The sequence below is a fragment of the Musca autumnalis genome, unplaced genomic scaffold, assembly GCF_047663935.1.
Source record: "Musca autumnalis isolate F117 unplaced genomic scaffold, ASM4766393v1 scaffold_4, whole genome shotgun sequence".
Classification (NCBI taxonomy): Eukaryota; Metazoa; Arthropoda; class Insecta; order Diptera; family Muscidae; genus Musca; species Musca autumnalis.
In genome coordinates, this window is record NW_027411977.1 from 96,636,768 (window position 1) to 96,660,175 (window position 23,408).

Genomic DNA, 23,408 nt, shown 5'->3' on the forward strand with positions numbered 1-23,408 from the left:
TGACTATTGAGCTATAATTGCGGCCTATTGAGTGTTAATTACTACACTACAAACAAAAAACTGGATATATTAGGCAGTAGCTCTGTTGATGACGTACATCAACGTAATCGACATCAGTGCAAAGGTCAAGAGATTGTCTTCCAAATATAACTCACAAGGGAAGAATGTGTCTTTCAGGAACAAAGATATAATCTGTATATTAACATTTTTCACAATTTTCACACAAAAGTTCTGGTCCATTTAACCCTCTAAATATTATCTGATCGCCATCTCAAATTGCAAGCTACTTCTTTGTCATATACTCTTACCATATTTATCGGACTATTATTGCGACCTACAGAGCAACTACAAAATTGGATAAAAATTATATTTTTGGTCCTTTTCACCCGCTAAATTTTCACGATCATCTCCAACAAAAATAGGGATCTATTCTGGTCTGAACCCTACAACTGATTACAATTTATAATGGACAGACGGACGGACGGACACACATCTCAAAAACCCTTTATCTCGTCGAGATATGAAGAATGGTATACCACATTGGGGATCTCCGACGAATATTTCGCGGTGTTACATGAATTTTTACCAAAACAAACTTATAATACCCTTTTCCACATTGTGGTATAGGGTATAATGAAAGTAGCTGACACTGGATCATAAAGTGATAGTTTATGTTTGAACCTACACTCGATAGTATTTTTTTTCGAAAAGTTCCTCCGGTTAAATGATAATCAGCTGATGCTAAGGACCATTTCGACTTCCGTCTGTAAACAACTCCGATGTTAGCTTTTCGCTTCAATGATTTATTCTTCATTTTGACTTAACGCTATACACTGATCACCATTATCTGGAATTGATTATGTAGAATCATTTATTACAAAAACGGAATAACGTAGAATGGTAGATGGCCCACTAAAGACATGAGGAGGCACCCTGTCGCAGTTCTCAGGGCAGCATTCTGACAGGTTTAAATATTTGTTCTTCGCTTTGTACTTATGTTCGCGGAACATACTGTCGCCGTATAGCTTACCACAGACCGACCTATCGCACTATATATAGGACCTTGTTCCTACATCTAAGCTTGACACAGATTGCTGTGGCGAATGTGACCCCTAGAATTTTGGGGTAGTTTGTGGTTACCCGTCACTAACCACAAACTGTCGACTGAAATAACTTGCGTACCTCTTCGGATCAGTCAGCATAACGTCGTCAAACTTGACTGAGGTCCTGTCTTCCTTCTTTCTAGGGTTCGAGAGTGACTTAACCATTGCCCACAATTCACTTATTACGGCTCAACGTTCTTAACGTTCAACTCTTCAGATAATTTTACCACTTGTTCCGCTTAAGCTCCCCGAACAACCTGTTAACATCTAGCGTCAACCCCCTGACTCTGCGGTCACTGGGGTTGACACGAAGAAGGTAATCACGCTCATTTGCTCATCGCATCTCCCAGGAAGTTTGGTCTCACTTCGGGTATTCGACCAGTAGGTATACGATGAGCACCTGCTGCAGTGAAGATGTCTCGGAACGTTAATTCTGCTACCCGAATATCAGAAGGTTTGAGCAGACCTCTGAAGCGGTGATTAGTGTACACTGTGAAACTCGGCGTTCAGAGGCGATTAAATTGGGCGATCTGCTGATGAAAACAATTATGGGGAGATGGTCTGAACCAATAAAAATGACGGGTTGCCAGGTGAAGTCATTTATCAGACCAGGTGACACAATGGTTATGTCTGGCGAAGTGTGACACTCTCCCCTAATTCTGGTAGGGGTGTCCTCGTTGACCATGCAAAACGTAGAACCGAATCCCATAATTCATGATGAGCATTAAAGTCCCCCAAGACCGGACGGGTATGACATTTTTATCGGCGGGATGTATACATCAAGCAACTCTACCTAGGCAGTTCCACACCTGACTGCTATAATAATAATTGTTCCACAAACATCCCATACGGGAGAAGGGAGACTTCTGTCATATCAATGAGTGCACCCCTATTCATATTAGCTCAATGATAAGAGACCTACTGTTTATTGCCGAGTCCGAACGGCGTGTCGTAAGACACCACTTGTAGAGAAGTTTTACATGGCTGAAAGACTCAGGAAATGTTGCCAACATTACTGAGGGGTATTTTGCCACCGTTGAAATTTTTGATGTTGTCTGGCCGGGGAATCGAGCCTGGCTCTAATGACCATGTACCGGTCATTAGAGCCAGGCTCAAGCAAGATAGGTCTGTGTAGAACAGACTGGTGCAGTAGGAAAGCTAATCCCCCACCTCCACTTCTGGGGCAATCCTTCCTCAGTACGTTATAACCATCACAACGCTGTAAGGTGCACTTGTTGTTGATCTTGTTTTCCTGCACCACCGAAGTCCACAATTTCTTCGATCTTACATCGGAGTCCATTGCAATGAAATTGTAAAAAGGATACATTTTCAGGGATTGGACTGCGGGGGTGTCGCGTAATCTGACGACGACTTACTGCGGCTGTGTTCACGGAGTATTGAACCTGGGTTTTTATACGTCCCGGAACGGAACAAAAGAATCCAATACAGAAAAACTATATAAATATAAACAGGTAACAACCGTTGGCAGGAACACGGGTGTTATTTGGTTCCAGGTCAATCCGGTATCGAAGAACTCGCCGCCGTGGGATTGAAACAAACAGTGTCATTCACGTACTTGAAGAACATCCCCCATCCATTGCAGCAGAAGTACATCGGCTACCAAGGCAAAGACGAGTGTTTTTGGTTCAATTAAGATCCAGACGATGCAGCTATCTTAACTCGTATTGGAAACGAATTGATAGAACAATGCCTTACACATGTCCTGCATGAGGTTTGGAACCGCACGACACCATGTATTTGCTTAACTGTCCAACTAAATCCACTCATCTGAATCCTGATTTTTATGGACACAGCTTGTCCAGGCTGCAGAATTTTTGAATGTGGACTCAGAGAAACCAGAACTAGATAACTGAAAAAATATACGAACGAACATATTTGCGTTCCTACAACAACAAACTGCTGCAAAAGAAACAAATTTAAAACAATATTGATATTTTGTTGCGGAGGTGTTCGAAGGATTGGATCGATATAGTCCATATTAAAACCTGATATATTTCTAGAAGATATATTACGATGTGTTTGGACCAAATCGTTTACTTTCTTACAGGTTTTGAGAACATTTTTGAAATTTTGTGAGGGATGTGGTAGCCGCCATATGCCATAACAGCGAACTTGATCTAAATTTGGTGCAAAGTTGGGCCGAATCGGTTAATTCTATCGAGAGTTATCGTGTGCACCAGACGGATAGACGGACAGGGCGCAATCGACTTCAAATTGTCTGAAAGTCATTTCGTCCAAACATACTTGGGCTCCAAAACAATTATCTCGATGTGACATTTTTGGTCGTATTAAAATAGCTTTTTTCAGGGTTAACCTTCTTTGTGAGGATTTATTTGACGTGTACCCAAGGGAAATGACATTTGAAACCCAGTGGGTTTGTTAAGTCCGGTCATATATAAGCGTAGGCCTAAAGATTGGGGGTATAAATAACTCTCCGAAAACTTATGTACCAAGCGAGTTTCCAGGTGATGGGAAAGTGAATAGAGACTCTATAAGGCACTGATACTACCCGTGGTAATATATGGTTACTTAGAAAGTTATACGGGCTAGTCTGCGTTGACGTGGAATATAAGACATAGACATTTAAAGTTTAACGACCATGTAATTGTACCCCACATTTATATATATTTTAAGATTGATATGAATAGAGAACCGTTTATAAAAAACTTAAAACGAAATATGATTATTATACCTGCCGATGTTGGTTACTTCAAAATTAACATTTCATCGTCTCACCTTGTTATAACATATTCAATGGTCAGATGATAACACACGTACATATATTATTTCTGTTTTCATTTTTTTTCGTTTTCTTTCTTTCTCTCGAACAGATGATAACGAAATCCCGAATTCACAAACTACTTTTGATAACCTTGGTCATTTGTTGTCTAACAACAGCTGTAAATGGTGCTAAAATCACAACAAAAAATAAAACAAAATCCGTTAGCAAAGATGGTGACGATGTGATAACAACAACAACGGTCAAGTCGGAAGTTGTTGCCGCAAATACTACAAATGCTGATAACACTGAAAATGATTCCGATGAAGATATCGACGATGATGATGCTGCAGAAAAAAATGCTGTACAATCATCGTCAGATGAGTCGCTTTTTAGTGTCTGGGGTATTGTTAGAGGCGTTTTAAATTGGATTAAAGATGACATTTCGGCCGGACTTTTTGATGCTGATGATGATGCTGCAGCCGGTAAGTGTTTTATTTTTATTTTCAACAATTACATTCATCAACATTTCATTAACATTTGAACTTGAAATGGCGAAATTACGATTTTTAATAGATAGTTTAATTATTGCTGTCGATTTTGGCATACGACTGTCGAATTTCATTTAGTTTAATTAAGAGGGTATGCAGTTGTAAACAAACATTTTTCCAGCTTTTATGCAACTCAAACTACAATCGATATATCCGATCACCTCTCTGACCACAATAGTGAATTTAACCATAATATGGTTATTGTTTAAACCAATATTGCAACAAAAGCTTTGTTTGCAACATCATGACAATGTTTTCAACACAATGCTAATCATATTCGTTTTATTAGATATTGTGTAAAATAAAAATATATTATTTATAAAAGGTATTAATTTTGAGACGTTTTTTTGTTTTGTTTTGCTTTTGTTTTCATTAATTGCTTGGCTTGGTTTGGTTCGATAGAAAAAACTGCTGCGACCGATGTATCTAAGTCAAAGGTATGGGGTATGGTAAATGGTGTTTGGAATTGGATTAAAGACGACATTTCGGCTGGTCTTTTTAGTGCGGACGATGACAGTGCAGTTTCCGCTGTTGCAGGTAAACATTAAATTATATTTTGTTTATTGTTAATTAGATTTTTTTAAAGATATTTGGTAGATTGGGAAAAGATTTAAAATAAGTTTCCGGTTTAATTTAAATTTAATTAAATCATTGTAACCATCAATAAATAGGTCGTATTTTTTCTTTATAGTTACAAAATGCTACGTGGTGCACACACTGGGAGTGTCACTCGAAATGTTTGGTATATTTTCATAATCTAGAAAGTATTTTTGTAGTATTAATTTGTAAGATCTGTAGTTTTTTCTAATGTCAACTTGTTATACATTTTATACTTTACAATTAACAAATATGTATTTTCTACCTCATTTATTCGTGTACATTTTCAAACCGAGTTATTAATTGAGGTATCGTACCAATTCCGAAATGCATGCCTACATGTGCAACGGCACATTCCAGAAAATGTCCTGAACACAGCACAGTGTCCAATTTTCCGTAAAACCTGGCCAAAAATCGAAAAAGAAATTATATCAATTTACACTAAATAGGGTCAAATATTGTTTATAGGATCCCACTGCGTGTATGTGTGTATGAAAAACAAGTAAAAAAGTATCAGTCGGCTTTGCCGACAGAGATATACCCTCAGCCTGTGTAAATTGAAACCCTTTTTTTTCACAAAAAACTTATTTTGGGCGTATGAACCGATAAAAATGTTGATTAGGATTAAAATTCAAACGTTTTGCGGAGAAGGTACTTAAAGGAATGGACCGACATAAACCATGGGGGTGCAATAGGGGGTTTTACATATTTCAGGCCATTTTCTCAGGAAGTATGGACTTGCAACTGAAAAAAAACTTTTACCATAGTAATTGAGGCAGCGAATGCAAGTTGCTTCAACAAGAAGTGATTCGATAGCAGGGCTTAAAGTGAACATATCCGAAATTTTGTGTGGGAGGTACCCGAAGGAATGGACAAATATAGTACATATTCAAACCTGATCTATATCTGGTAGATATATTAGGATGCGTAAAGAATGGACCAAATCGGTCCTTCCCTTAAAGAGTTGTCGGGCGCACAATTTTCCCCAACATTTTTGAACTTTTGTGGGGGAAGTACCTGAAGGAGTGAACCGAAATGGCCCATCTTCGAACTTAAACTAAGTTTGGACAAAATATTATGAAGGCCATATTTTGGATCGAATCGGCAGATCCGTTCGAGAGTTGTCTTGCGCTCCAACCACTACACACGGTGTCATTGGGGTTTTGTGAACCTTTCAGGCTATTTTCTCAGGAAGTATGGTTTTGCCCCTGATGAAACTTGTACCGTCGTATGGGGGGCCGTGAATACAAGTTGTTGCAACAAAAATCAAAACGATTCGAGAGCAGGTCCTAAACTGAACTTTTCCCAAATTTTGTGAGGGAGGTATCCGAAGGCGTGGACCGATTGAGTCCATATTGGAACCTCGTCTAAGTTTTGTACAAATTTCATGATGTGCAAAGTATAGAACAAATCGGTTACTGCCTTCAAGAGTTATCGTGCGCACAAATTTTCCGAACATTTTCGAACTTTTGTGGGGTACGTACCGGGAGGAGTGAACCGATATAACCCATCTTCGAACTAAAACTAAGTTTGGACAAAATATTGCGAAAGCCAAATTTTGGACCAAATCGGTTCATCCGTTCGAGAGTTATCGTGCGCACCAGCCAGGCTGACAGACAGACGGACGGACATTGCTAAATCAACTCCAAATTGTCTGAAACTGATTTCGTCCAAACATACTACTGGTCCAAAACCATTATTTCGATGAGGCACATGTTGCCCGTATGATAGTGTATATACCCTCGTTAGCATAAATGCTGAGGGTATAAATATATACGACTTCGGATCTCGCAAATAAATGTGCCAGCCGATCCGTTCATAAGATTAGAAAATATAGCGATTGTAAAACAAATGCCCTCCTAAATTCATAAAAAATATATAGCCTTTTTTACCACGGGACATTCTTGAACATTTTCTAAAAAATTTTGATGAAATTAGGTTCAGAAGTTTTAGTAGTATAATGTATTGAATAGAGTAGGCGTGTTTATTAGTTTTCAAGATATAACATATTTAAAAAGGTGGGCTTGGTCGAATTTTTTGTTTTGCACTCCAAGTATGTACATATGGCCGGAAACAAAACCCCATTGTCTCCCAAAAGTAATGCTAAAACCGATATGGTCATAAGGTTTGCATATATAGGTTTTAAAAAAAGAAGGTGGGGAAGGTATCCCACCTACTCCGAAATTCATAAAAATATCCATTACTTTGGCAAACCTTGAATATTTGCTGCAATTTCCATGAAAAACGGTTCAGTAGTTTTGGAGATATATAGCGTATTCTAAAAAGTAGACGTGGTCGGGTCTTTTGTTGCAAAGATGTTCCTGTACTAATTTTAAAGGCGATGGTTGCCACCGTGGTGCAATAGTAAGCACGCTCCTTACTCACTAAGATCACAAAATGTCAATTTTCAGTCAATTTGATTAAAAAATGTGGCCAGAAACCTTAAAAAGCCTTTCAATGGAAGGTACAGTTACTTAATTAACTGGCCCATTACAGACAGAGTTCGAAAATAAACAGTACACTAACATAGTGTACCGCTCCGAGAACAGTATCACTAAAATATTTTTAGCGTTAGTGTTCCGGAACACAAACACTAAAAAATATTTTAGTGATACTGTTCCGGAGCACAACGATAAACGTAGTGTTCCACATTTTGGTACACTAAAAACGTTGGGTACCGCAGTCGGAACACTAAAAATCGTAGTGCTCCGCAGTCGGAGCACTAAAAATCGTAGTGCTCCGCAGTCGGAGCACTAAAAATCGTAGTGCTCCGCAGTCGGAACACTACAAATCGTAGTGTTCCGCAGTCGGAGCACTAAAAAATCGTTGTGTACCACATGTCGGAACACTAAAAAATAACGTAATGATAATGTACCACACACGAGTTTATTATGATTTGCGAGGAAAATTAAATATTTATAATTTTTGAGATAAATCCATGTATGTATACATATTAATTAATAACGTTGGGAACTTAAGTAGAAAATATGAAAAACATTGATTCGGTTGTTGTACTATGGCGCACTACAAATTGTAGTGTTCTGACTGTGGATACATGAGTTTATTATGATTTGTGAGGAAAATTAAATATTTTATCATTTTTTTAATAAATACAAATTAAAAAATAAAATTTGGATCAATAAAAATCGTAGTGTTCTGCTGCGGAGCACTAAAAATCGTAGTGTTCTGCTGCGGATCACTAAAAATCGTAGTGTTCCGACTGCCGGATCTTTAAAAATCGAAAGAATGGAACAATAAAAATCGTAGTGTTCGGCTGCGGAGCACTAAAAATCGTAGTGTTCGGCTGCGGAGCACTAAAAATCGTAGTGTTCCGACTGCCGGATCACTAAAAATCGTAGTGTTCCAACTGCCGGATCACTAAAAATTGTAGTGTTCCGACTGCCGGATCTCTAAAAATCGAAACGCTGTTAATTATAATTTCTTAGGAAAATTAAATATTTTATGGGTTGTGGGACGAGTAAAAATTAATAAATATAATGCACGTGTTTTAAATTAGTTACAAACGTTGAGAGCTTTAGTAGAAAATTAGGAAAAAAAATCATCATCATTAATTGATGAATATTGTTTCTTGTACAAATGGCAACAGGTACAATTTCCCCAAAATAATAAGTGTGTGGTAGTATTTATCCCGAAATCATAAAGTTGACTTTAAATGTACAATCCTGCTTGCGGAAACAGGTACAATTTCCCCAAATAATAAGTGTCTACAAACGTACAAGTCTACTTGGGAAAATCCACATACTTTCTTCAACTGAATTCACTGAGGAATTTTGTTTTTGATACAAAAAGTTACAGGTACAATTTCCAAATATTTCATTTTCCTAAGAAAACATAATTCCTTTGTTATTTTTTAGTATTCCAACACGTGGTGCAATACGATTTTTAGTGATCCGGCAGTCGGAACACTTAAAATTTTAGTGATCCAGCAGTCGAAAATAAACACTATGGTATCGTACCGTACCGTTCTGTACCGTACCAAGGAGCACTAAAAATCGTAGTGCTCCGGCAGTCGGAACACTAAAATTTTTAGTGCTCCGCAGTCGGAACACTACGGTTTTTAGTCCTCCGCAGTCGGAGCGCTACGATTTTTAGTGCTCCGGCATGCGGTACACTACGATTATCGTTGTGTTCCGGTACAGTATCACTAAAATATTTTTTAGTGTTTGTGTTCCGGAGCGGTACACTATCGTAGTGTACCTATCCACCTTGGTACGGTACAGAACGGTACGGTACGATACCATAGTGTTTATTTTCGAACACTGATTACAGAACATTTGTTCCATAGACCGAACTAAAAAAAGATCTCCAATTCTCTCTGTTTCGTGCTTCGCTTTTTGAAATGCCGCGCCTTGTCATCTCTTCATCCACTTGTCTGCGCCATCTATTCTTTGGCCTGCCAATTCTGCGTGCACCGCCAAGCGGCGCATATTTATACGTCTTTTTAGCGGGTTCATCATCGCTCATTCTTATTATATGGCCTAGCCAACGCCTTATTGATGTCGTTGTATAGCAGTTACAGCTCGTGGTTCATACGACGTCGATATACACCGTCAAAGCAGATAGGTCCGTAGATCTTTCGAAGAATTTTTCTCTCAAACACGCCAAGCACGGCCTTATCTGCTTGCGCAAGTACCCAGGTTTCGGAACCATATATCAGCACGGGTAGTATCAGAGTTTTGTAAAGCGTTATTTTTATTTGACGAGTTGTGGCTTTGTTTTTAAAGTGCTATTTTAAGCCAAAGTAGCATATGTTGGCCAATACAATTCTTCTTTTTATTTTACAACTGATGTCGTTTGTTGTGTTTACGGCGGCGCCGAGGAATGCGAAGTCTTTTACTACCTCAAAATTATAGGAACCAACTTCAACAGTTGGTCCGATCTTAATGAACGCATTGCGCGTCGACACCATCAGCTTGGTCTTCTCGCCGTTTACCGCCAGACCCACTTTAGCAGATTCTCCTTCGACCTTGATAAAGGTATCGGTTACTTCTTTTACTGATCGTCCCATGATGTCTATATCATCAGCATGGTGTAGACTGTGCCACTTCTTTTGACGTTTGCGCTCGTATAACCTATTCTAGCAGGATGTTGAAAAGATCACACGAAAGGCTGTCTCCATGCCGGAAACCTCTTTTGGTACAAAACTGTTCGGAGAGGTTCTTTCCTATTTTAACTGAAGATCTTGTGTGAGTTAGAGTCATTTTACAAAGCCGAATGAGCTTTGCGGGGATACCAAATTCAGACATTGCATGGAATACCTTTGAGCGCAGCGGGCTGTCGAAGGCTGCTTTATAATCGACAAAAAGGTGGTAGGTGTCGATCTGTATCTCTTGGGTCTTCTCCAGGATTTGCCGCAGGGTAAATATCTGGTCAATGGTGGACTTGCCAGGTCTAAAGCCGCATTGGTATGGTCCAATTATCTTGTTGACCATAGGCTTTAGTCGTTCGCACAATATCCCTGACACGATCTTGTAGGCAATAGGGAGTAGACTTATGCCCCTATAGTTGGAGCATACAGTCTTATCTCCTTTCTTATGGACGGGACACAGGATACTCAGGTTCCCATCGTCGAGTACGCGTTCTTCCTGCCAGATGGAGCTAACTAGCTGATGCATACACCTTATCAGCGTGTCGCCTCCGGTTTTAAACAGCTCGGCTGATAGGCCATCAGCTCCTGCTGCGTTGTTATTCTTCAGCCGGTTTATTGCTGTCTTTACCTCATCTTGGCCGGGTGGTATACATTCAATACCGTCTTCTTGGATTGGATCTGTGGTATCTTCGTCGACTCCGCTACTATTGGATACGAACAGTTTGAAAAAATGCTCTTTCCATATCCTTAGCACACGGTATCAGTTACCAGATTACCTTGCTGGTCTCTACAGGAGGATGTGCCAATTCCAAAGCCATCAGTTTGATGTTTCACTCTTTGGTAGACTTTTCGGACTTCATTCTGCCTCCTGTACATCTCGATTTGTTCACACTCCCGCTTTTCCATCTCTCTCTTTTTCCTGCGGAAAAGACGTTTCTCCTCTCTTCTTTTCTCCCGATACCTCTCTCGTGCGCTACGCGTTGCTACTGATTGTAAAGTAGCCCTATATGCCGCATTTTTCTCTTCGGTAGCAGCACGACACTCCTGGTCATACCATGGATTCCTTGGTGAAGGTCTCTGGTATCCAAGTACTGATTTTGCGGCTGTTTGCATGGAGTGGGCAATGTTTTGCCATTGTCCTGATATGTTATCGGGACGAGAAGTGCTTTGATTAAGCAGTTGGGCCAGTTGGGTAGAATATGCTGTGGCTATCTGTTGTGATTGCAGCTTACCGATGTCCAACTTCCGTGTTGTGTCTGTTCGCACTTTGTTTGCTACGTTTAATGTGGTACGTACCTTTGCTGCATCAAGGTAGTGGTCCGAGCCTATGTTTGCACATCGGAACGATCGTACATCCAACACGCTTGATCCATATCTTCCATCTATCACAACGTGATCAATTTGATTTCTTGTTCTTTGATCTGGCGACAGCCAGGTGCCATTATGAATATCGAGATGCTTAAATCTGGTACTGCTACCATGTTTTTTGCAGCTGCAAAGTCTATCAGCCTCATACCATTGTCAGATGTTTCACTGTGGAAACTGAATTTCCCAACCGTTGGGCCAAAGATATTCTCCTTTCCTTTGGCATTAAAATCGCCTAGTATAAGTTTCTTCTAAGCGCTTGTAAAATATATCTTTGGTCTGTTCGTCCTTGTCTTCAGTGGGAGCATGAGCGCAAATAAAGCTGATGTTGCAGAATTTTGTTTTTAATCGAATTGCAGCGAGTCTTTCATTCACTGGGGCGAAGCTGGAGACCAGATGTTTTAACCACCGACCAACTACAAATCCGCAACTAAACTCATGCTTTGTGTCATGGCAGCTATAATACAGTGCGTCACCTTTAGGTGTTGTTGTGACGCCTTTCCCGTTCCATCGTATTTCCTGTATGACAGTAATGTCGGCCTTGTACTTTTCAAGTACATCTGCCAATGCGTAAACTGCACCTTCTCTATAAAGATTGCGAACATTCAAGGAGCACTTGAGATGACAGTTATATAGGGGCCAAATATCAAGATGTGGACTTATATTGACAATTTTTGGTAAGGAGATATGTACTTTTTTCCTAAAAAACGTTATATTTCAATATTCAGCTAAATCGGAAAATTATTGTAGGTAAAATACTGAACATATGTAATACCGTACGGGCAGTATTGTTATATGGGGTCTATTCCTCGGCGTCGCAGTTAGTCCTCTAAATTTCTGTACCATTAGAATAGTGGAACCCCGTGGAACTTTTTAGATATATTCTATTGAAAAATCTATATAAATAAAAATCAAATGTCGTTCGTTGGTAATGGCATCAGTTGAGGCTGGGCCGATATGGATAATTCTTTTTTTGACCACGCCCACTTTTTACAATTTTAATATTTTCTACAAAAACTACTGAACTGATTTTCCTGAAATTTCCATAGAGTATATAGGGATGGCCCCGGTGAAACTAGACTACGTATTTTGTTGAAATTTGGATGGGACGGGGTACTTCTCCTATACCCTATTTTTTAAAAATGCAATAATTACGAATGTATCGGGTTGGAAATTAATTTGGGAGACAATTGTAGTTTTGTCTCAGACCTTACCTACTTATTTGGGATCCAAATGCCCGAAGACGTAACACACAAAACCAAAACTTTACAGGAGAAGCAAAAAACGTTATAAAATTAAAAACTGTTTTACGGAATATTAATTTTATGAAGGCGAGTATAGGGGATGTTATCGAGCATATACGAAGGGGAATAAGTAGCAAAACCAAAACCACTAAATTGCTTAGTTTTGAGATCCTCCATTACAACAAAATCTGCGATATTATCCCATTTTCCGAAATGTCATTTCTTGAATAGGATCGTTGTTTTTGAACGTAGAAGCTTGAAATTTTGCCAGAGCATGTATTTTAGCTTTATGTATCAGATTACTTCAAGAAACGAATTTCGATTTCCATGTCTTCGGGCATTTATGGTGACGATATACAAAACTACTAAACTCATTTTCTTGAAATTGTCAGGGAAAGTACAGGAATGGCCCACGAAATGGGCTACATATTTTATTGAATTCCAGAAGGAACGCGGTACCCTATGCGATATTAAAAAAAACCCTATATTTGCAAATATTACGAATGTGTCGGTTTAAAAATTTACGAATTATTTTAAAATCAAGATACTTCATTGGGGCCTAAAGACCCGACTACGGCTGCTTTTCGAAATATGTTATACCTCCAATAAAACTGAACCGATTTCCATTAAATTTGCAGCAAAAGCTCAAGGTTTGCCGTTGTTATGTATTTTTTATGAATTTCGGAGAAGTTGAGGTACCTTCCCCTCGCCTTTCTTTTAAACGTTATATATAAGCCAAACTTATGATTATATCGCTTTTAACATTAATTTCGGGAGGCAATGGGGTACATATTTGGAGCCAAAATACTGTTGACCACGCCCACTCTTTTCAATACATTATTTTTCCAAAACGACTGAAACTAATTTCATGAAATTTTCAGAAAATGTTCAGGAATGTCCAGTGGTCCAAAATGCTATATATTTGTAGAAGAATTTCAGGGGCCTATTGTTTTATAATCGTTATATTTGCTAAACTTAAGAGTGAATCGGCTTGCAAATTAATTTTCGAGACAACGATCGTTGTGCCTCCGATCAAGAAAAGCGTGATATTTACAAATTTCCTTAAATGGTGAGGTTCAACGGTCCACCAGTCATGAAAAACAAAAAGACATAAGTCTCAACTGGCGGGAGAATTCGACTTGACCATTTTTTTACTTTTATAATTAGATCGCTTCAGGATAAAGACATAAATCCTAAACAGCATAAGAGGGCGAAAATAATCCGACAAAGTCCGTAAGAGAAAAGAAAGGTTAAGAAAGGTCAAGCATAAAATAAATAAAAGATTGTCTGAACCAAGGAATATGGGTTGCCAGGACACGTCATTTATCAGACCGGTTGACACAATGGTGTTGTCTCTCCGCTGGAGTAACCAATGCGGCTCTCAATTTGAAGTTTCCTCTTTGCACATTCATTTCCATTTTACCTTGGTGATGTCAGGCAGTTCCTTTTTTTTTTGTTTTTTCTGCACCGATAGTACATACTTTCCAGAAGTGTTGTTAGTTTTGCACAAGTTTTTTTTTCATATGAAATATGAACCTTAAATGCCGAATTACAGCTATTATTGCTTGAAAAAAGGAATGATAAATTTAATTATGGCGGAGGGTATAACAATTATAGGAAACCCTTTAGAAATCGCTTCGGTTCCTGAACTCTTTTCACCGAATTGACCTTCAAAACGCGTTTGGTATAATTAGTACTTTTAATTTTGCTTTAAAATAAGCTACCAATCCATTTCTTTAAAACTTATATGGCCTCACTTCAGCTAATGATGAAGATCTCTTCGTTTCTTGTTATACTTTCACTACTACAACAAACGAAAACAATATCATAAAAATATACGTTTTTGGAATATTGCCAAATTAGAAAATTTTGTAATGATGAATGTAATAATTTGTTGCCAAATTTTAAACTTTCCACAAAATCAAACTCATTAATAATAATAATAAAATTAAGCAATTTGAAGTAAAGTTCATATTACACCTTTACGACGAAAAAATCTTTATTTATACGGCTTTAATTTCACTTTTATTGTCCAAACATTATTTGCACACGATTGATTCAATTTACTTGGAAACTATGGTTGAAAAAAGCCTCTTTTTAAAAGTAAACCAACGCTTGACTTATTTTCTCATCTTACAGTACGTTGCCAACGTTGGTTGGCGTTTTGCCACCATCAAGGCAAATATTAAAAATTTTTTAGTTGAAATTGTTTGAAATGAAATCCATCATAGCAGAGTGGTGAATCATCACCAACCATATAATATGGTGAAGAAATATACATACATACATATATTGGTACATATGATTGTTTTAAATTATGATTTTGTTTTAAAATATTTCAGGTGCCAATTTTTTAAATGAGTATAAAAATATTTGAAACTGAATACCTTTTAAATGTAAAATGTATATGAGGGAACAAAGTGGGAATGTTCGTTGCATGTTTTTTCATATCGTGCTTTCTGTGCCAACATTTGGGACAAATGTTATACCCTTAACATTGGATTTTCATCATTAAATAAACGTATTTGCATTTATTATAATGTGATCATGACATTGATGTCATGTAGAAATCAAAACCTGAGATTATATTTGGAAAAGTATTTTACCATTGGGAATTAACCATACTATTGTTGTAGGCTAAAATCGTCGTGAAAATAATATGGTCACCGCGAGAGAACATCCTAGTGAGGTATATCAACTTAAAAAGTATCATAAAGAGATTTATACCCTCGGCCTGTGAGTCATGTTTGTATATTATTACGGTTACTGATATTTAATTATTTATTTTTATTTAAATGTTTATTATAATAACAAATTATAATACAATTATAATTACAAAGCCCTATCATCAAAGGCTATCGGCTTACTTATATTTATACCCTCCACCATAGTCTGTAGGGTATATTAAAATTGTTTTTCCGTTTGTAACGCATTGAAAAATCATTTGTGAAGTCTATTCATTCTTGATCAGGGTAAAATTCTGAGTCGATCTTTGCATATCTGTCCGTCTGTTTTAAAGTGATTACAACAAAATGAAGATAGGACGCTGAAATTTTGGGAACATGCGTCTATTATTTGCAGGAAGAAGCGTCTTTTGTCCGATAATGGGCTATATTGGTCTACCTTTTGGTATAGTCCCCATATAACGGTACCTCCCGATTTTCCGAATTTTAAGGATTTTAGCTACAATTTTTAACCAAACTATCTGTAATTGACTAGGTCTAATTTGACATTTGAGGTTCTCAATAGTCACGAAACTTCCCCACCAAAACTCGTCAACATAGGTCCATGTTGTGGTATAGGTCCCATATAACGGTACCTCCGATTTTCGGTATTTTGAGGCTTTTAGCTACAATTTTTAGATGTTCTAGCTGTAATTTGACATTTGAGGTTCCCAGTTACGAAACTTCTCGGCCAAAAATCGCCAGAGTAGTTCCATGTTTTGGTATAGCCCCATATACGGTACCTCGGGATTTTCGGTATTTTAAGGATATTAGGTACAATTTTTAACCGAACTGGATAAAATTTGACATTTGAGGTTCCCAATAGTCACGAAAGTTCCCCATCAAAACTCGTCAACATAGGTCCATGTTTTGGTATAGGTCTCATATAAGGGTACCTCCGATTTTCGGTATTTTGAGGATTTTAGCCACAATTTTTAACCGAACTGGCTTTAATTTGACATTTGTGGTTCTCAATAGATGTGAAAGTTGTCCACCAAAAACCGTCAACATAGGTCTATGTTTTGGCATAGCCCCCATATAACGGTACCTCCCAATTTCCGTATTTTGAGGATTTTAGCCACAATTTTTAACCGAATTAGCTGTAATTTCTCAGTGGTTTTGAAACTTCTTCACTAAAAATCGTCTTCATATGTCCATGTAACGGTACCTCCCAATACTGGGTATATTGAGGATTTTAGCTAAAATTTTTAACCGAAAATCAAATAATATTTGACATCTGAGGTTCTCTGAGGTTACAAAAATTCTCCACCGAACATCGTCAACGTAGGTCCATGTTTTGGTATAGCCGCATAGAATGGTACCTCCCGATTTTCGTTATTTTAAGGATTTTAGCTACAATTTTTAACCGAACTGGCTTTAATTTGACATTTGTGGTTCTCAATAGTTATGAAAGTTGCCCACCAAAAACCGTCAACATAGGTCTATGTTTTGGCATAGCCCCCATATAACGGTACCTCCCAATTTCCGTATTTGAGGATTTTAGCCACAATTTTTAATCAATTAGCTGTAATTTTACATTCGGGGTTCTCAGTGGTTTCGAAACTTCTTCACTAAAAATTGTCTTCATATGTCCATGTAACGGTACCTCCCAATACTGGGTATATTGAGGATTTTAGCTACAATTTTTAACCGAACTAGCTGCAATTTGACATCTGATGTTCTCTGTGGTTACAAAAGTTCTCCAAAAATCGTAAACATAGGTCTATTTGGTATAGGTCCCATATAACGGTACCTCCCGATTTTCGGTATTTTGAGGATTTTAGCTAAAATTTTTAACCGAAAATCAAATAATATTTGACATCTGAGGTTCTCTGAGGTTACAAAAGTTCTCTACCAAACATCGTCAACGTAGGTACATGTTTTGGTATAGCCGCCATAGAATGGTACCTCCCTATTTTCGGTATTTTGAGGATTTTAGCTACAATTTTAGCCGTACTAGCTGTAATTTGACATTTAAGGTTCTCAGTGGTCGCGAAAGTTATAAAAAAATCGTCAACATAGGTCTATGTTTTGGTATAGCCCCCGTATGACGGTACCTTCCGATTTGAGGGTACACCGTTTGACGGAACTACCCGTAATTTGAAATTTGAGATTCGCAGTGGTCCCATAACGTTCCCACCCAAAATTGTCAATATAGTTCTCCTTTTAGGTATAGGCCCCATTTAAGCTGTATTTGTTGACCGAACTTGCTGTATGTTTGGACGAAATTCGTTTCAGACAATTTGGAGCCGATTGAGCCATGTTCGTCCGCCTATCTGTCTGGCTGGTGGGCACGATAACTCTCGAATGGTTCAACCGATTCGAACCGAATTTTGCACTTCGCAATATTTTGCCTAAACTTAGTTTTAGTTCGAAGATGGGTCATATCGGACCATTTATTTGGGTATCTCTCCCCCAAAAGTTCAAAGTCTGGTAGGGAACAATCGATTTTCTCCAAACTTGGCATATCATATTATTCCTTCCAGATATATACATATAGGTTTCGAATATGGACTATATCGTTCCACTCCTTTTCGTACCTCCCACACAAAATTCGGAAAGAGTGAAGTTTAAGTGTTCCTCTTGGATTTGTTTGAAATTTTTTTCAGCAGGTTGTCCTTGCAGCCAACTTTACAACGGCACAATTATTCTGGGACGCAGGTTCATACTTCCAGAGATAACAGCTTTAAAGTTTCAAGAAACCCGGACGCCACCAACTAAAATGGAAAATCCGCAAGATAACTCTCGCAGGGAGTTTCTGATTGGTCCAATCTTTGCACATCTTATTGCTTCATCCATTCATGTGTCAGGTTGGAATATGGACTATATCGGTCCCGTCCTTAGAGTACCTCCCACCCAAAATTTGTGAAAAGTGCAGAAGGTTGTATTCACCGTCCCTATTACAACGGTAAATTTTGTCCCGAATTAAGTCCATACTTCCCAAAGGCTGCAAAAGACCCTTCCTGAACATTATAAAATAAATAGTGTGCAAGATAACTCTCAACATTTTCAATTTTTTTCCAGGTTGGTTTAACGTAATTTAATATTTCGAGTTTTCTCTGAATCAGAAGTTTGCTTACTAAAAATATTATTTGGTATATCCCCACATTACCATATCTACAGATTCCACGTATTTTGAAGCAAATTCGTGATACAAAGTTAATATATTTTATATACGGCATAATTATTGTATTTGCTTCCTTTTTTTTGGTCATATGCAATACCCCCAGCCTCTGTCAGCACAGGTGGCTGATACTTTCTCACTTGTTTTTATTCATATTTTATTTATAACCCCATAATTATATTTAATAATTTTTTACTTTCTTTAATCATTACAGAAGGACGTTCCGATGGCAGTGTGGAGGCCCGTACATTTGGCAAAATCCGTCGTCTTCAAATGGCCCTTATTCCGATTATCTTCAAATTTGGTGTACTCACAGCAATGGTGGCCTTCCTAGTGGGTATTGGTTTGAAGACTCTATTCCTCGTTAAAGTCCTATTGGCCATGAATGCCTTGGCATTGTTGGGTAAATTCTTTACACTCAAAACACACTTTGCCCCACAAATACAATATTCTGCACCACCAAGTTGGAGTCCTCATGTTGAATATTCTGCTCCTCCCAGCTGGAGTTGGTCACCAGTACAATCATCTGGCGGTTGGTCATCTGCTCCTGTTCATGATCACGGCCACGAACACGAACATCATCCCAGCAAGGAAATTCATTTACACATTCATGGTGCCCAGGCTCAGTCACAACCTAAAGCTGAAACTTATACGGCATATGTAGCAAGTCCATCTGCATCAACCTCGTGGCAACGTAGTGATCCCTATAGTGCCTATGAACCAAATCAAAATAATGATATAACAGTCGAAGCCACAAAATCCATACCGATTAGTCTAAGCACAGATGGAAGCATACCCGCAAATCATCGAATGTTTTAGAATACTGCTGCCGCCTAATGTAAATCATAATAGGAGCTAATCATCACTTAAAGCGATTGTGATTTCCATTAAGTTATAAATTATAGTCACTTGGAACTTTATTTTTGCAAAAATAAGGAACTTAGGAGTGTTAACAAATTCAAACCAGGGACAACTTTATATTGAAGTCTGTTTTCGTTTTTTGTAGGTTAGTTAATTTATGAGCAGATAATTATAATTGTTCTTGTACATACCTACTAGTATATTTATTTATGTAAATCTATTGTAATTTATTTCTATTTATGTTTAGCATTAAAAATTATTAATAAAGCAAAAGAAATTAAAAAATAGACATTTTATATAATAAGGTCATGCAATTACGCTAATGTGTTGTTCTTGTAACTACTGCAATATAAACAAGTGAGCAAAGGCTATAGTCGGGACGGGGCCGACCATGTGATACCCTACACCACTACCCCTGTGCATAAGCTTTTCACTGGTAAACATTTCTTTTAGGGAATATAAACTGACTACCACCAAAAATAATATGCCTCTTTGTCTCTGGGACCCCCATAAGCAAACAAAATTTCGTGACCATCCGATCAAAATTACGACCTGTTGCTTGAATGGAAGAATTGGATGCATTACCGACTATTGTGGTATCTCCCTTGTTTGACCACCTTCTCCAACCTGTTTTACACCAATGTAAAGGTAATATTTTCTTCTTCCATTGACAGGCTTTGTCGTTGGAATACCCCTACTAGAACCCAATATATTCACAATAAAAATGGGATGCATTACCGACTATTGCGATATCTCTGTTGTTTGAGCAGCTACGACAACCTACTTTACATCGTTGTAAAGGTAATATTTTCTACTTTCCTCGCCTAGTTTTGCTTTTGATATACCTCTTAAAGAAACAGAGATATTGGCTTTGAAATAAAACGTAGACCTTTTCTCCAAATAAGTTTTTGCCCATTCCGACCCTTGAATATTATCCGAACATCATTCTTCCTCTGTGGGACCCCCATTAACCCCTAAACTTTCGTGACGATCCGATTAAAATTGCGACCTGTGGCGTGATTACAAAAAAATCGGAAATGGGATGCATTATCGACTATTACCATATCTCTGCTATTTGACCACCTATGACAACCTAATTTACATCGTTGTAAAGGTGATATTTTCTACTTTCCTTGCCAGATTTTGCTTTTGATATACCTCTTAAAGGGACAGAGATATTGGCTTTGAAATACAACGTTGACCTTTCTCCAAATAAGTGTTTGCCCATTCCGACCCCTGAATATTATCCGACCATCATCAAAATCAATAGGCTTCTTTCTTTTTGGGACTCCCATTAACCCCCAAAATTTCGTGACCATCCGATCAAAATTGCGACTTGTAGCGCGATTACAAAAAATCTGAAAATTGGGTGCATTATTGACTATTTCCATATCTTTGCTATTTGAACACCTACGACAACCTACTTTACACCGTTGTAAAGGTGATATTTTCTACTTTCCCTTCCAGGTTTTGTTTTTGATATACCTCTTAAAGAAACAGAGATATTGGCTTTGAAATAAAATGTTGACTTTTCTCCAAATAAGTATTTGCCCATTCCGACCCCTAAATATTATCCGACCATCACCAAAATCAATATGCTTCTTCATCTGTGAGACCCCCATTAACCCTGAAATTTTCGTGACGATCCGATCCATATTGCGACCTGTAGCGTGATTTCCAAAAAAATAGAAAAATGGGATGTATTACCGACTATTGCGATATCTCCGTTACCTACGCCGACCTAGTTTGCATCATTGTAAAGAGGGGATCTTCTACTTTCATAGTCAGGCTCTGCTTTTGGAAAATTTTCAATCAAAGCTGTGATATTTGTCAATATAATTAAAATCGCAAAAATGAAATTTGGCGTTTTATTGGCTACTATTGCGATATCTTCGTTGTTTGATCACCTACGAGCACCTACTTTACATCATTAGAAAGGCGATATTTTCTGCTTTCATTGCCAGGTTTTGCTTTTGATATACCCCATATAGAAGCTGAGATATTGGCTTTGGAAAAAAACGTTGTCTTTTTATCCACCTAAGTTTTTTGCCCTTTCCGACCCCTAAATATTATCCGACCATCACCAAAATCAATAGGCTTCTTCCCCTCCGGGACCCCCATCAACATCCAAAATTTCGTGACGATCCGATCAAAATTGCGGCCTGTAGCGTGATTACAAGGTTTAGATGGACAGACGGACAGACGGACGGACGGACGGACTGACGGACGGACACACATAGCCAGATCGACTCAGCTCGTCGAGACATTCATTTTGATATATATAAGTATGGGTCTACGACCATTATTTCGATGCGTTACAAACTTTTTGGCCAAAACCAACTTATAATACCCTCCCCACATAGTGGTGTAGGGTATAACTATTTGCGACGAATGTATCAATGCTTACTTACTTAGCTGGCCCATTACAGAACATTTGTTCCATAGGCCGAACTAAGAAAAGATCTCCATTTCTCTCTATTTGTTGCTTCGCACTCTGGAATACCGCGCCTTTTCATCTCATCATCCAATTTTTGCGCCATATATTACTTGGCCTGCCTATTCTGCGTGCACCGCCAAGCGGTCCGTATTTAAACGCCTTTTTAGCGGGTTCATCATCGCTCATTCTTATGATATGGCCTAGCCAACGCAATCGCTGCATCTCGTTTAACAATACGTTTAAAAATATTGATGTCGTTTTATAGCAGATACAGCTCGTTGTACATGCGACGTCGATATTCACCGTCAACGCAGATTGGTCCGTAGAGCTTTCGAAGAATTTTTCTTTCAAACACTCCAAGCACTACCATATCTTCTTGCGCAAGTACCCAGGCTTCGGAGCCATACATCAGCGCGGGTAGTATCAGAATCCAGCAGGATGTTGAAGAGATCACTCGAAAGGCTGTCTCCTTGTCTGAAACCTCTTTTGGTACCAAACTCTTCGGAGAGGTTCTTTCCTATTTTAACTGAGGACCTCGTGTCAGTTAAAGTCATTTTACAAAGCCGGATGAGCTTTGCGGGGATACCAAATTCAGACATGGCTTGGAATACCTTTGAACGCAGCGGGCTGTCGAAGGCTGCTTTATAATCGACAAAAAGGTGATATGTGTCGATCTGCATTTATTGGGTCTTCTCCAGGATTTGCCGCAGGGTAAATATCTGGTCAATGGTGGACTTGCAATGTCTAAAGCCACATTGGTATGGTCCAATTATTTCGTTGACCATTGGCTTTAGTCGTTCGCACAATATCCCTGACACGATCTTGTAGGCAATAGGGAGAAGACTTATGCCCCTATAGTTGGAGCATACAGTCTTGTCTCCTTTCTTGTGGGCGGGGCATAGGTTGCTCAGGTTCCAATCGTCGGGTACTCGTTCTTCCTGCCAGATGGTGCTAACTAGCTGATGAATACACCTTATCAGCGTGTCGCCTCCGGTTTTGAACAGCTCGGCTGGTAAGCCATCGGCTCCTGCTGCTTTATTATTTTTCACCCGGTTGATTGCTGTTTTTACCTCATCTTGGCCGGGCGGTATACATTCTATACCATCTTCTGGGATTGGATCTGTGGTATCATCGTCTTCGCTACTATTGGATACCAGCAGATTGGAGAAATGTTCCTTCCATATCCTGAGCACGCTATCTGTATCTGTTACCAGATTACCTTGCTGGTCTCTACTGGAAGATGTGCCTGTACCAAAGCCATCTGTTTGATGTTTCACTCTTTGCTAGAATTTTCGGACTTCATTCTGGCTCCTGTACATCTCGATTTTTTTTACACTCCCGCTTTTCCATTTCTCTCTTTTTCTTGCGGAAAAGACGTTTCTCTTCTCTCCTTTTCTCCCGATATCTCTCTAGTGCGCTACGCTTTGCTACTGATTGTAAAGTAGCTCTATTATCGGGACAAGGAGTGCTCTCATGAAGCAATTGGGCTAGTTGAGTGGAATATACTGTGGCTATCTGTTGTGTTTGCAGCCTAGCGATGTCCAACTTCCGCG

The 23,408-nt window shown here is 38.6% G+C and overlaps 1 protein-coding gene across 2 annotated transcripts in view; it reads left to right on the forward strand.

Annotated features, from left to right (window-relative positions):
- Positions 1-19,703, forward strand: part of LOC141402173 (uncharacterized) — a 40,814-nt gene extending 21,111 nt beyond the window's left edge. The window contains exons 2-4 of one of the 2 annotated variants that reach the window (XM_073982991.1): positions 3,956-4,328; positions 4,797-4,931; positions 18,772-19,593. In XM_073982991.1, coding sequence (XP_073839092.1) covers positions 3,956-4,328; positions 4,797-4,931; positions 18,772-19,376 — 1,113 coding nt within the window. In that variant the 3' untranslated portion in view covers positions 19,377-19,593. Of the gene's footprint in view, positions 1-3,955; positions 4,329-4,796; positions 4,932-18,771 lie in introns of both variants that reach the window. The other variant, XM_073982992.1, reaches the window with a different exon arrangement.
- Positions 19,704-23,408: the final 3,705 nt, after the last annotated feature.